A 12,864-nucleotide genomic window follows, 5' to 3' on the forward strand; every position below is an offset into this window, starting at 1 on the left:
CAACTCCAGTCAGTCATTAGCCGAAAGTCTTGATGGGTAAAACTTGCAACAACTAAAGACCTAACTCCTTCGATCGGTCTTTAACTTTTTTCTAGTGGATTTCATCACATTGGTGGATTTTTGTCAAGAATGTTGAACTGAACATCCTTAATTTTGACAATAATAGAATTAAGGTTTTTTTTCCTTAAAAAAAAAAACTTTAAGAAACCACGTTCAATCAAAATAATCAACCAAAAAAAACTCACTTTAATCAACCACTAGCACATCATTCATAATCAGTGATGGGTATGCCAAATATCACAGACAAGAATGCGGATTGCAAGAATACATATTGCCAAAGAAAAAATTGACCGTCAAGATTTCCATCCTACCGTCGATGAGTTTACAACGTTGCTATAGTAAGCCGACCATTTTTTTTTTAATTCTTTAAATTCTTTACCGAAACCAAAATTTAATCAACAATGTCAATGAAAAATGCATAAACTAACAATCTAACATGAAATTCATGCTCTGATACCACTTGTTAGCATAAATTCTTTATATCTATATTGAATAGATAAACCCTAGGATCATTCATGTCAAATTGTCAAGAATAACATACCGGATTTCATTACAAAATTGATGATAGCTTCAAGATGATGATGGATGACTATAGTTTTCCTCAACCAAAACTCTGAATGCCCTTAGTGAGATCTCTCTCTAGATGGGATTCAAGAAAGACTGGGTGCTTATTGTTTTGATATATCGGGGACCATAGCCCTAAGGACTCTTTATATACTAGTTCAATTAGGGTCCTTATTAAACCCTAATTAACTAGGAATGAGCTTTTATCCATTAAGTTCATACTCAATTAGGAATCTAGAGCCTTAATTAATTAGATCACATAATGGGGCTGAATTTAATAAAATAACCCAATGTGATAAATTATTAATCCACATACATAACTCATACTTTAATTAAACATATTATTATTTAAATATGTCTAACATGTAAGAGATGTATTAGATAAAGTGATATCTTAAGAATCTATAAATACAAAAACAAAAACAAAATTAGGGACATACTCTAGTTCCTTCCTTTAGTTCCTCATCAGATGCAACTACAATTTTTCCTTTGAGGAAAAAACTGCAGAATGAATAAGAAAGAGTACAGAATTTGGAGAATGAAGAAGAAGAAAAACGCAAGAGAAGGAGAAGGATAACACATAAAAAATGAAAGAAGAAGAAGACGACGACGATGCAAAACCAATAAGAAAGGGAAGAAGAAAAATATGAAGCGAAAGAACAAAAATGCAGAAGAGAAAGAAGAAGATGAATGCATAAAAAATGCATATTTTTTCAGATCGAGTTGTAAAATGAAGAAGAATGAAGAAATACATTGGAAATTAAAGTGTTCATTTCTCATAGTGTTGATTTAAGCATATGACCAAAATTTATTAGTCTTTAAAATTGTTTTGTTTTGTTTTGTTTTTTTTTTTTTTTTTTTTTTTTTTTTTTTTTTTTTTTTTTTTTTTTTCATTTGGCCCTAAAAAGGAACCCTCTTTGCAATTATTTCTATATCCATTAGCTATGTCTAAAACCATTGTTTTGAAGGAAAGGTATTTGCTATTTGGATGTGTAGATACATTACAAAAACAATTAAATTAAAAACGGAGAAATTGTTTTAAATGGTAAAACTGTTGAAAAATATAGCAACATGTCACAGTTTATCAGTAATAGACGCTGATAAATAGACATACATCAGTGTCTATCAAGATCTATTAGTGATAAATGATAGTAGTCTATCAGTGTCTACCACTAATAGACAATGACATTTTGCTATATTTATAAATATTTTAGTTCATTTTTCTATATTTAAAAACAATCCTTAAAAATATCATTGGTTAAGATATTTTTTTTATTTGTTCTCCAGAGATAGTTGGCTCATGAGTTGAGTTTACATAAGCATAAAATTGAAAAACAAACCTAAAAAGTTATTTAAAAATACACATTTAAGCACTCAAAATTAATTTAATACTTAATTTTACATTTTTAAATATAATTTTTATATCATAAAAAATGGTTTTGAATGATTAAAAACATATTTCAAAGTGATTTTAAAAATAATAAAAATGATTTTAGTCATTTTAGAACCACTACCAAACATACCTTAAGTCACTTATGACGTAAAATACACAAAATTTTGAAATTTACACAATAATATGTGCCATTGTAAACATATTCAAATATCTTTGTTTGATATTACTTATTATTATAGTATGGACTATTGAATCGATAACTCACATTTTAACCATCAATTAATAAATTCTTATAAATCGCAAACTCTATTGAGTAATAAAACAATATTTTCGAACTATTTTTTATTCCCAAACAATTGATGAACATACGTCCACTATAATTTATCGTACCCAATTTCTAAAAAATGTATATTATTTTTTTTTTTACAGTATTAATAATTTTTTAGTTCAACCATTATAAGAGTGGAGATGAAGTCATTGATCTCTTGAAATAATAACTAATACTTATCTTTTCAAGTATGCTTGAATTATAAGTAATAATTTTCTTAATCATTAGTCAAAAAGAGAGAAGAAAAATCAGTGCAAATAAAAAGAACCCCATAAAGTTACACATTGTATAGAATTTTCCAGGGGGTAATAAGCAAAATGGATGCTTACTTTACGAGTTTTCCACAAATTATTTATTTAAAATTGTCTATATATATTCCAAATATATTTTCCTTTTGCTATCTTTTTTGAGTAACTATTGACCTAGAATATTGAGATTTGTATTTGATTTGAATTCGTTATCCTCTATTTTTTAATTTTAAATAAAATTATCTTTTCAGTTCTTAGGTTGATTCTAATCTTCATGTGATCTTTAAATTTCAAAATATTACATATTTAATTTTTAATTGAGCTTGATTTAAGTTCAATCCCCAACTTTCAAAATATTATAATTTTATCTTTGAGATTTGAGTTTGTTTCAATTTGATCCATAAATTTCAAGATTTATACTATTAACCTCGATTTTCCACTCCATACTTACTTTGCTCATTAACATTAATGTCTATTAATTAATTCAAAATAATTATGAAGTGAAATTTTAAATTTAATTTAATAGTGATGAAAATAGTAAAACTTAATTACTTATAATCTTTTATTTTTCTTAATTAATTAATAGACATTAATACTAAATTTGAAAAATTAGTATTAAGTTAAAAATTAAAGTTGAAAATGTAAATCTTGAAAACTAGACACCAAACTGAAACAAAATTCAAATCTTTGTAAAATTAGAACATTTTTAATCTAGGGACTAAATTAACCAAACTCAAAAAATAATAACTAAATTTGTAATATTTTGAACCGATTAGAAATTAGTCCTCAAGCATAGAGATTTTGTGTGTGTATTTTCAAATAAAAATCCTCATTAAATGAAATAGTCAACAATCATTTTATCGTTTTTTTAATAAATTATATAGTCTCATTTAAAGAGGCATATCGAGCATAGTTCGATTCTATAGAAATGTGTAAGTCATTATTCAGATCAGTTTTTAGAATCTCATGAGACTTTCCTTGTCGATGATAACCCTTGATCATGTGAGGTTTGAAATTAAATGTATATAGATATAAATTTTGCAATGGGTGGCAAATCCAAAATGTATAATTAGGGGCATGTCTTCAATATATGAAAAATTGTAAATATGACAAAATTCTCAAAATTTAAATTTTCATTTATTTCGTATTCAAGTTTTGCCCTTTTAACAAATCCATGCTTTTTTTGGTATATTAGTCAACTAATATATCATATTTAAAGTATATCAATTATGTATTTCTTTTCCATTGATTTGTATACCTTTTGTAACTTTTATTTGCAGCAATATGAGTTATTACTCGCTTTAATTTTTGTATTTGCTACATTTTTATCCACTTTCTAGTTTTTTCCTTCTTCACAAGATTCTTTTTTTCATTTTTAAGTACAAATATACAATATACCAGGAAAATTTAACCTAAAGCTCACTAACACTCAGTGCAGTATACTCGTTTTGACAATTTGGGCATGTTTGGAATAACTAGAGAAAAAGTACTTTTTTAAAAAAATCATTTTTATGAATTTTTTAAAAACACTTAAATAACTAGTCATTTTCAACCGTGTATCAATAGTGTATAAGTGTATCAGGCATATAATAGTAGTGTATCAAGGATATCAAGTGTATCAGATGTCTCAAATGTATTACGTGGATTGAACTTGTTTTTTTGCTATTTTCACAAAAGTCATAAATCTGAATTATGAGTCTAATTTTTTAAACTTATTTTGCCAAATCTACGAGAAACCTATAAATGGTTTGAAATTAAATGTGTGTGGATATAAATTATTTGCATATAAAATTGTCGAATAATTAACATTGAAGCAAATGTTTGTCTTTGGTTAGATAGATTTGTTCATTAATATTAAAATTAAAATATTAATATACAAAGTTTTCCAACCTTAGACTTCTCGAATTTAAAAAATAATTAAGTACAATTATTAACTTTGTCATATAATTGAAAAAGTGTCACTACACCAAACTATAGAAGCTATATTACAAATTTACAATAACTATATAGGTTGCTATAACCTTGCAAAAGAGCATTCTCAAATTCACACAAGACTAGATGCAATAAATCATCTCTCAATGATCACCTTGTCTTGGAATGCACAATCTTTTCTACCGTCATCTAGTAACATGTCTTGACCATTAAAACTTCAAACAAAGTGATTATTCAAAAGACGAGTTCTTCGATCTATTCGTGACCAAAACTTATTTAAAACAATACTAAAAAAAAAAAAAAAAAAAATCTAAAAGAAGTTAAGTGAGTCCACCTTATCATATTCACTCGATCTCTTTCTTTACTCAACGTCAAAGAAAAATATAGAGACCGTTAGATCTACTTTAAACGCTTTAAATATCAAGCGATGTTAGAGTAGACAACGAATCTTTAATCTTAGATAGAACATTCAATCACTTCTAGTAAGCATGAGAACAAAAGTTAGGTGTCATAACACTCCAATACTCATTTTCACTAGTTTCTATTCTCACTCAACTGTCACACACACAAGATCGAAGTTTCCAACAATAGATTTCTAATATCTATAAATAACCTAGTTGTATATAAATCACAAATCAACAATCCCACATTATTAACTTTAATTCAACGATCTCACATGTAATTCAACTCTAATTATATTCGTTCATTTATAATCCGTTGGAACACGTCAATGAGTCCACCAAGTGACCATAGCTATTATTAGCCTTGATGACTAATGATTAACCCAATTTACAACTTAAAGATGGTTTAAAGTATTAAACAGACATAAATTTGTAATTTGGAATTTAATGTGTACTTAATTTAAAAGTAGAGTAAATTTTGAGGGAAGAGATGCTGCTCTGAGAAAGGGAGCTGAACAGGAAAAGGGAGGAGAGAGAAAGGAAGGGAGGGAGGTTATTTAAAGGAGAGAGAAGTCTGAAAGAGTAAACAAAGCGGGAGCTCTGACCACCAGCTTATCGAATCCACCATCATCAAACGCCCTTATCATAATCTGGATTAAGGTTCGTTCTTCAAATAACCCATTTCTTCAATTTCATTTTCATTCCGGATCACTTGCCTGAACTCTCTGTTTTTATTTTCGGAAAATATCGCAGAAAATTTAGCGAACTGAGATCTGTTGCCCCTTTTCCCCTTTCTCTTTTTACCCCTAAGGCGTTCATTTCCAAGTCATCTATTAGATTGTGTTTATCCGATTCTATTTCGAGTTTTTTTTAACCTAATCAGCTATGGAATAACGGAACAGGGGATCTGTTTTTTGTTCTGGATATTGTGTAATTCGTCCTTATCTGAGAGTTCACTCTTATTCAATTTTCTTTCAATTTCTCGTTTTATTAGTTTTCTGATGGAGATAGCAAATGGGTTGTGTTTATTTGTTTACTCTTGAGTTTTCTTTCTAGCTAACATTTTAGATTTCAATTTGTTTCAGAAAGAGGGGGGGAAAAGTAGAGGAACAATAAAATGGCTGCTGGAGGGTCTGGTTCTGGGCAGCCACAATTCCTTGTTAGGGCTGGAGATGAGAGTTTTTCACACGCACCGTTGATCGAGAACCCAGAAACTGATCAGATTATTGTTCCTGATGTGAGTCTTTTAGTTTTGATGTTCAGATGATTAATACTTGAGAATTCTCAAATGATTGGATAATTAGTCATTTAATTGTACTTTAAATGAGAACATGTTAAAGTTCAAGCAACTTGTGTAAGCTATGGAGTATTGGGTATGGTCAAAAGTGCTGAAGGAATTTTCTGATTGAGAACTACTGTTGCGTATTATGTGCAGAAGAAAAGCTGGAAGAACCTTTTTGCGTACATGGGCCCGGGATTTCTTGTTTCTATTGCATATATTGATCCTGGGAATTGTAAGATTCCTAGTTTCTCTCCTTCGTACACTACTTTTTGATGTGTGGTTTGTCTCTTTTATTCCATTACGAATGGGATTCTGAAAATTTTGTTTGGTTATTCTCAGTTGAGACTGATCTACAATCTGGAGCACAGTACAAGTATGGGGTACGTAAACAGTCTTTTTGATATAGTTTCTCTACTTTTAACAACCAACAAACACATGATTTTGGGGTCAAAGAGCCAAAGTTTGTTATCATCTTTCAATCTCTTATCCCCACACCCTTCTATTTGGATGGATTAGTTTAATTAGTAATAAACTATATATGCTGCTATGAAGAGCTGAGATGATCCATTCACCATAGGCCTCTTCATTTACATAATTTCTGTCCAACTATAAAAAAATATCATGATTATAGAAACATAAGTTTAGTGCTGCCTAATCCCATAAATCAACTGAAGACAAGTTTCAGAGCTAGAAATTTTCTACAAGTTTTCAGTTATGTAATGTACTGAACATTCTTTATAGACTCCAATTTTATTTATATTTATCTTTTCTTGTTGAAGCTAGTAAGTCCTATCATATCATTAGAATTGCACTTGCTCGTTATATTCCTAGCAAACCTAACAACTAACGCTGCTTCACTCCGTACAGTTGCTGTGGATCATATTAGTGGCTTCCTTTGCTGCCCTCATCATTCAGTCTTTAGCAGCCAATTTAGGGGTAGTGACAGGTAAATGATTTCTGCATAACTTCTTTTCCTTATCAAAATTGTAATATTTTCATAGTTTCAAGAGTTGTTTGACATCTTTTTCTTCTTGTTTTTTTGGTAAGTGTAGGGAAACATTTAGCAGAGCACTGTAAAGCTGAGTACCCCAAGGCACAAAATTTCATCCTTTGGGTCCTTGCTGAAATTGCAATTGTTGCATGTGATATTCCCGAAGGTAAAGTGAAGTAATCCTATTCATTAGAAACCTAATCGTTGAGTGAAAAATACTCTTGGTCATAGAAGAAACCTAATCGTTGAGTGAAAAATACTCTTGGTCATAGAAGAAATAAACACAATTATTGCACGTTTAGTCTCTTGCCTTTGGTGTACTCATGGTGGATGGTTTATTTTAAAATGAATTTTCCGAGATTTGTACGATAACAGTTACCCAATCGAAAAGAGTCTCCATCAGTTGCCAATATGATCAAGCGTACAAGCCAAATTGAAAAGCACTTTCAAGTCAAGTTAAACAAATTTAGTCTCCGAGGGAAATATCATGACTACTCAGCATATGCTGTGTAAAAGCTGATTAGACGTCCATTGACCAACTGTAGTTTTTGATATTTATATGATCAAGCGTACAAGCCAAATCAAAAAGCACTTTCGAGTCAAGTTAAATTACAAATTTAGTCTCCAAGGGGCTAACTAGACAAAAGAGTAAATGTCTAGGGACCTTTTATACTCAAAATTGGAAGTTTAGGAATCTATTAGATACTTTTGAAAGTTCAGGAACCAAATAAAAATAACTTCAAAGTTGAGAGACTAAATGTAGAATTTAACATTAAAAATGTATAAACACAGGATCATTGCTTCCATAAGGAGATGAAAGTTATCATTATTATTACTTTTCTCTCTAATAAATTAGCATTCAGATATTCTATGAAGTATTCTATACTGTATTCGCTATGCGACTTTCATTGGTATAGAATTCTTGTTTGTTGTTGAAGTTATTCTTATGTTTTCTCCTTTATGTTTCCAGTTATAGGAACTGCTTTTGCATTGAATATGCTCTTCAGCATCCCTGTTTGGTGTGGCGTTCTTCTGACAGGGCTTAGTACACTGTTACTTCTTGCACTGCAGCAATATGGGGTATTTTGAGATTTACTTTTGGATTTTACTTATCTTGCAGTAATAGAGTTTCCAAGCCATGCATCAATACTCACGTTTGGAAATAATTCTCCTGTTTGTGCTAGTATAGTCAAGGGGATAGCATAATTTTAGAGCTGAACTTTAGCTTCTTTAAATGCTCACCATGATTGCGTTTCTATCTACCATGCAGATTAGAAAGCTTGAATTCTTGATTGCCTTTCTTGTATTGACAATTGCGATTTGCTTCTTCCTGGAGCTGGGCTATGCTAAGCCCGATGTTGGAGAAATTCTTTATGGGCTATTTGTCCCTCAATTGAAAGGAAGTGGTGCTACTGGTCTTGCAATTTCACTTCTTGGTGCTATGGTTATGCCGTATGTCATTTACATCCTTTAATAACATTCATACTCTTCATTCCTTATACTTCTCAATATTCTAAGTCTAATTACCTGTTGCAGACACAATCTCTTTCTTCATTCAGCACTGGTACTCTCTAGGAAAATACCCCGATCCCTTTCGGGCATCAAGGTGATGTTTCATCTTCATCAGTCTTAACCTTTGTTCTCCTTATTACTTAAAAACTTCTGGGGTGAGTTATAATCTATTTAATAATTTACCTAATATGTAAGTATCTCATAGGTTCATAGAAGCATGCATCAAAGCTTTGGTTTCTGCATTATTATTTAAATTGCAATTCTACATTCTATCATACTAACAGTATACGTTTTCTTTACAGGAAGCTTGCAGATTTTATATGATAGAGAGTGGCTTTGCTCTTATGGTGGCCTTCCTCATTAATGTGTCAGTTATTTCAGTTAGTGGTGCAGTTTGCAATTCCCCAGATCTAAATAAGGAGGACCAAATGAGCTGCAATGACTTGGACTTGAATAAAGCTTCATTTTTATTGAGAGTATGTAGTGATCTAGCAACTCTTGCCTGTATCCTTTTTGTTTACCTCATGGGATTTTTTTCCTCATCAGTGGTGCGCCAGTTTTACTCACCAGTTTTACTCAGGAAGTTTTGTATTCTTTTTTCAGAATGTATTGGGTAAATGGAGTTCAAAACTTTTTGCCATTGCTTTGTTGGCATCTGGTCAGAGTTCTACCATAACAGGAACCTATGCAGGACAGTATGTTATGCAGGTATTATGCTAGTCCTTTTTCCATGTTAAAGCTCTGCTTTTCAATTTCTGAATTCTGGCTCTCATCCATATATATTATTGGTGGGTCCATAGTTCAGTGGTAGAGTATTTGACTGCATATATATTATTGGTACTGAGTAAATTGGAAATAGCATATTAGAGGTTTCAAAATTTTCTGAATGTTCCATGGTCATAAACAGGGCGTACTTGTGGGTACTCCATAATGCTTGATTTCAAGCAACATTTTGATACTTGTGTTTCTTTGAAGTTTGTTCCTTTCTTAACACATTCCTGTTTGTATCCTCTCTTTTGTAGGGGTTTCTCGATTTGAAACTGACGCCATGGATTAGAAACTTTTTAACTCGAAGCTTAGCAATTGTTCCTAGTTTGATTGTTGCAATCATTGGTGGGTCTTCTGGGGCTGGGAAGCTGATCATTATTGCGTCGGTAAGAGATATACTTCCTACGATCGTAATTGAGGTCTAACTGTCAGTCAGCTTTGCATTGCCAATACCTCTTGTCTTTGTTCTATGCATGTTGTTAAACAAATTCAATTTGGGTAGAAGTTGATAGAAAATGGTGGTGAATTCACTTTGAAACATGCATTTTAATTAATTGAAGCGGTAAACCGATCAACAACCGTAATCATTGAATTGGTTTCTTATTCCATATGCTTAGGATTTAACGCTGATCCACCATCTTTTTCACTGAGGAACCAAGTTTCTTGGCATAGTTCAATTGTAGTGTGCTGAGTCGCCGACCAAATACCTTTTAAGATTGAAAGCCAAAGCATTTTGACTCCCTGCAATCTTTTTTTGCAGATGATTTTGTCATTTGAACTCCCTTTTGCTCTCGTTCCCCTTCTGAAGTTTACAAGCAGTAAGACCAAGATGGGACCACATGTCAACTCTACTGCGGTAATTTCCGACTGCATCTCTATGATACTTGACTTTTTTTTTTTTTTGGTTATCTTTTTGTTAGATGATCCCACACAAAGCTTGAGCTAGACATCGATCAAATTCTTATAGTGAAGGTTTCTATGATAGTCATTTAGTTTTGATTTTGGTTTTTGAAAATTGTGCTTGTTTCTCATTTCTTTACCATGACCTCCATCTTTTCTAAGAAAACTATTAGGAACCAAGATAGTACGAGATGTCTTTGTCCCACATTGGTTAGAATGGGATAACCAATGTAGTACTTAAGTGACTTGTCTCACGTATCCCAATATCTTTTGGGTTGTGGTTCTCCAAGGTGCTTAAATACTTAACAATTGTATCAGAGCCGGTTGTTGACATTTCGGAGTGGAATCAATGAATGGTTCTGACCGTGTGTGGCCGAGTGAAGTACCGTTGGAGTAGTCGCCAGGACATCGGCTTTCCGGGGATGGGGTATTGTTAGGAACCAAGATAATATCGGATGTCTGTCCCACATTGGTTAGAATGGGATGACCAATGTGGTACTTAAGTGGCTTGGTCTCCCATCCCAATTGCTAGCTCTTGGGGTGTGGTTCTCCAAAGTGCTTAAGTACCGAACAGAAACATTTAAGATATTAGCCATATTCCAATAGCAAAAACAAGTTTTTTAAGAACTACCTTTTTTCTTTTTAGTTTACAAAACTCTGCATGAATTTTGAGAACATTTATAAAAGGTAGATAACAAGACAAAAAAAACTATAGATAGAAGTATTGTTTATAAATTTGATCTTCAAAAACTAAAAACCAAAATAGTTACTGAACATGACCCAAAAAATTTTTACTCACTAACGTCATGAAGAAAACAACACTGTTATTCATTTTAGAGTTGAATTTGAAGCTTTTGTTAATTTTACCTCAATTATTATAGCAAACATGAATGGCTAGTTCTATCATACTAATCCTATTAACCAAGAAAAGGTTTGATTATTCTGGTTGAAATGCATCCTCCTTTTAGATTTTATTTTCAGGGATGAACTGATGAACGTCATGAAATGGGTCTCACACTCTTGACAAGACCTAGATGATCATCATAGTTTTATTATTATTATTATTTTATCTTCGTTATATATTTTTGAAATGCAGATTACAGTATTGACATGGATTATTGGGTTCCTCATCATGGCTATAAATATATACTACCTCATGACTCGTTTCATCCACGTGATCCTTCATAACGATCTCCAACTTGCAGTAGTCGTGTTCATAGGGATACTTGGATTTTCAGGCATGGCACTATATTTAGCTGGAATTGCTTATCTAGTTTTGAGAAAGACCAAGGAGATCACTCATCTTTTAGCACTAACAACAGAAGAAAGTCGAAGATTGAGCAACGAGCCGAGTAAGACATCGGGATATGGTCTCCCAAATGAAGATATAGTAAGCATGCAGTTGCCTCAAAGAATTAGAACTACCAATGATGTAAACTGACAGATTATATGGTTAAAAATTTGAACCCTATAGAAGGCAGATCCTTGGGTGTTGGTTTCATTTGTTTGGAAATAGAACAAACAGATGAAACTCAGAAGCACAGCAAAATGGAAAAAAAAAAAAAAAAAGGAAAAAAGAAAGAGTTTAATCAGCTTAAGCCAACTCTACTGGTATATCATCACCACTTTCTGCCTAATAGCTAAGCTAACTGCATTACTTTTGCAGTGTTCACTTGAGCTTTCAATTAGGGTTTTAATTAGTACAACAATAATTACACACTTACCTTTTTGCCCCTCTCTCTACTTAGAAATGACACTTTATTATTATTGTATTTGGGTTTTTAACTTTTAATTAACCCAACAGTAACTCATAATGGATGCTTTGTTTATTGATAAAAATAAACTTAGTATGTCGTGACATCAAAAAGTGTGCGCGCAATCAAATTTATTTGAATATTCAGTCCTTGATTGTAGTTTAAACTTATCCAACCATTTAATCCCAGTTACTTTTTTATTTAGGTAATAATCGATATGTTGTATTTAATAAATATGATGTCTAGTGCTAGGCTTTATAAACCCCATTAATTTGCCTTTCTTTTTCTTAATTTTTTTTTTCAAAAATGGGAATAACCACTTTCATTGAGGAAAAAAAAAATGAAAGAATATAAGGATAAAAAAATTCAGCCACAAAAAGGAGAGGAGTACCCTCTATAAAAAGGGACTCAATTATGCAAAATAATACCTATAGAATAGTTACAAAAAAAACTTTCGAATTTGAAGCCCACAAAAGAAAATATTATAATGAACAAGGGACCAAATCTCACTACAAACCCTCTCCATGCCTCTAAAAATCCTATTGTTCTGGTCAGTTCACACCACTCACAAAAATTTACTAATTTTACGAGCTACACAAATCTAAAACACACTTTAAACATGTTTGGGAGTGATTTTGAAATGGCTAAAATCACTTTGGTCATTTTCAAAAATCATTTTGAAACATGCTTTTAATTATCAAAAATGAATTTTGATGACATGAAATTTATAT

The 12,864-nt window shown here is 31.6% G+C and overlaps 1 protein-coding gene across 2 annotated transcripts; it reads left to right on the forward strand.

The window, feature by feature from the left end:
• The first annotated feature begins 5,176 nt into the window (after positions 1-5,176).
• Positions 5,177-12,246, forward strand: LOC120091501 (metal transporter Nramp1-like). 2 transcript variants are annotated; one of them, XM_039049568.2, is made up of 14 exons: positions 5,177-5,586; positions 6,012-6,163; positions 6,362-6,440; positions 6,548-6,588; positions 7,076-7,154; positions 7,261-7,365; positions 8,170-8,279; positions 8,470-8,651; positions 8,736-8,805; positions 9,014-9,187; positions 9,315-9,419; positions 9,734-9,865; positions 10,240-10,335; positions 11,476-12,246. In XM_039049568.2, the coding sequence occupies exons 2-14, from the start codon at positions 6,044-6,046 to the stop codon at positions 11,818-11,820; spliced, it is 1,638 nt and encodes a 545-aa protein (XP_038905496.1). In that variant the 5' UTR covers positions 5,177-5,586; positions 6,012-6,043; the 3' UTR covers positions 11,821-12,246. The 2 variants fall into 2 exon arrangements, with proteins under 2 accessions (XP_038905496.1, XP_038905497.1); XM_039049569.2 differs by lacking the exon at positions 5,177-5,586 and adding an exon at positions 5,598-5,856.
• Positions 12,247-12,864: the final 618 nt, after the last annotated feature.

This window comes from Benincasa hispida, chromosome 11 (assembly GCF_027475165.1).
Source record: "Benincasa hispida cultivar pf3 chromosome 11, pf3_genome.v1.1, whole genome shotgun sequence".
Taxonomy (NCBI): Eukaryota; Viridiplantae; Streptophyta; class Magnoliopsida; order Cucurbitales; family Cucurbitaceae; genus Benincasa; species Benincasa hispida.

Coding starts and splice junctions, on each gene's coding strand:
- LOC120091501 (XM_039049568.2), top strand. CDS start 6,044: ATGGCTGCTGGAGGGTCTGGTTCTGGGCAGCCACAATTCCTTGTTAGG. Junction 9,188..9,314: donor AAGCTTCATTTTTATTGAGA/GTATGTAGTGAT, acceptor TTCTTTTTTCAG/AATGTATTGGGTAAATGGAG. Junction 10,336..11,475: donor CACATGTCAACTCTACTGCG/GTAATTTCCGAC, acceptor TTTGAAATGCAG/ATTACAGTATTGACATGGAT.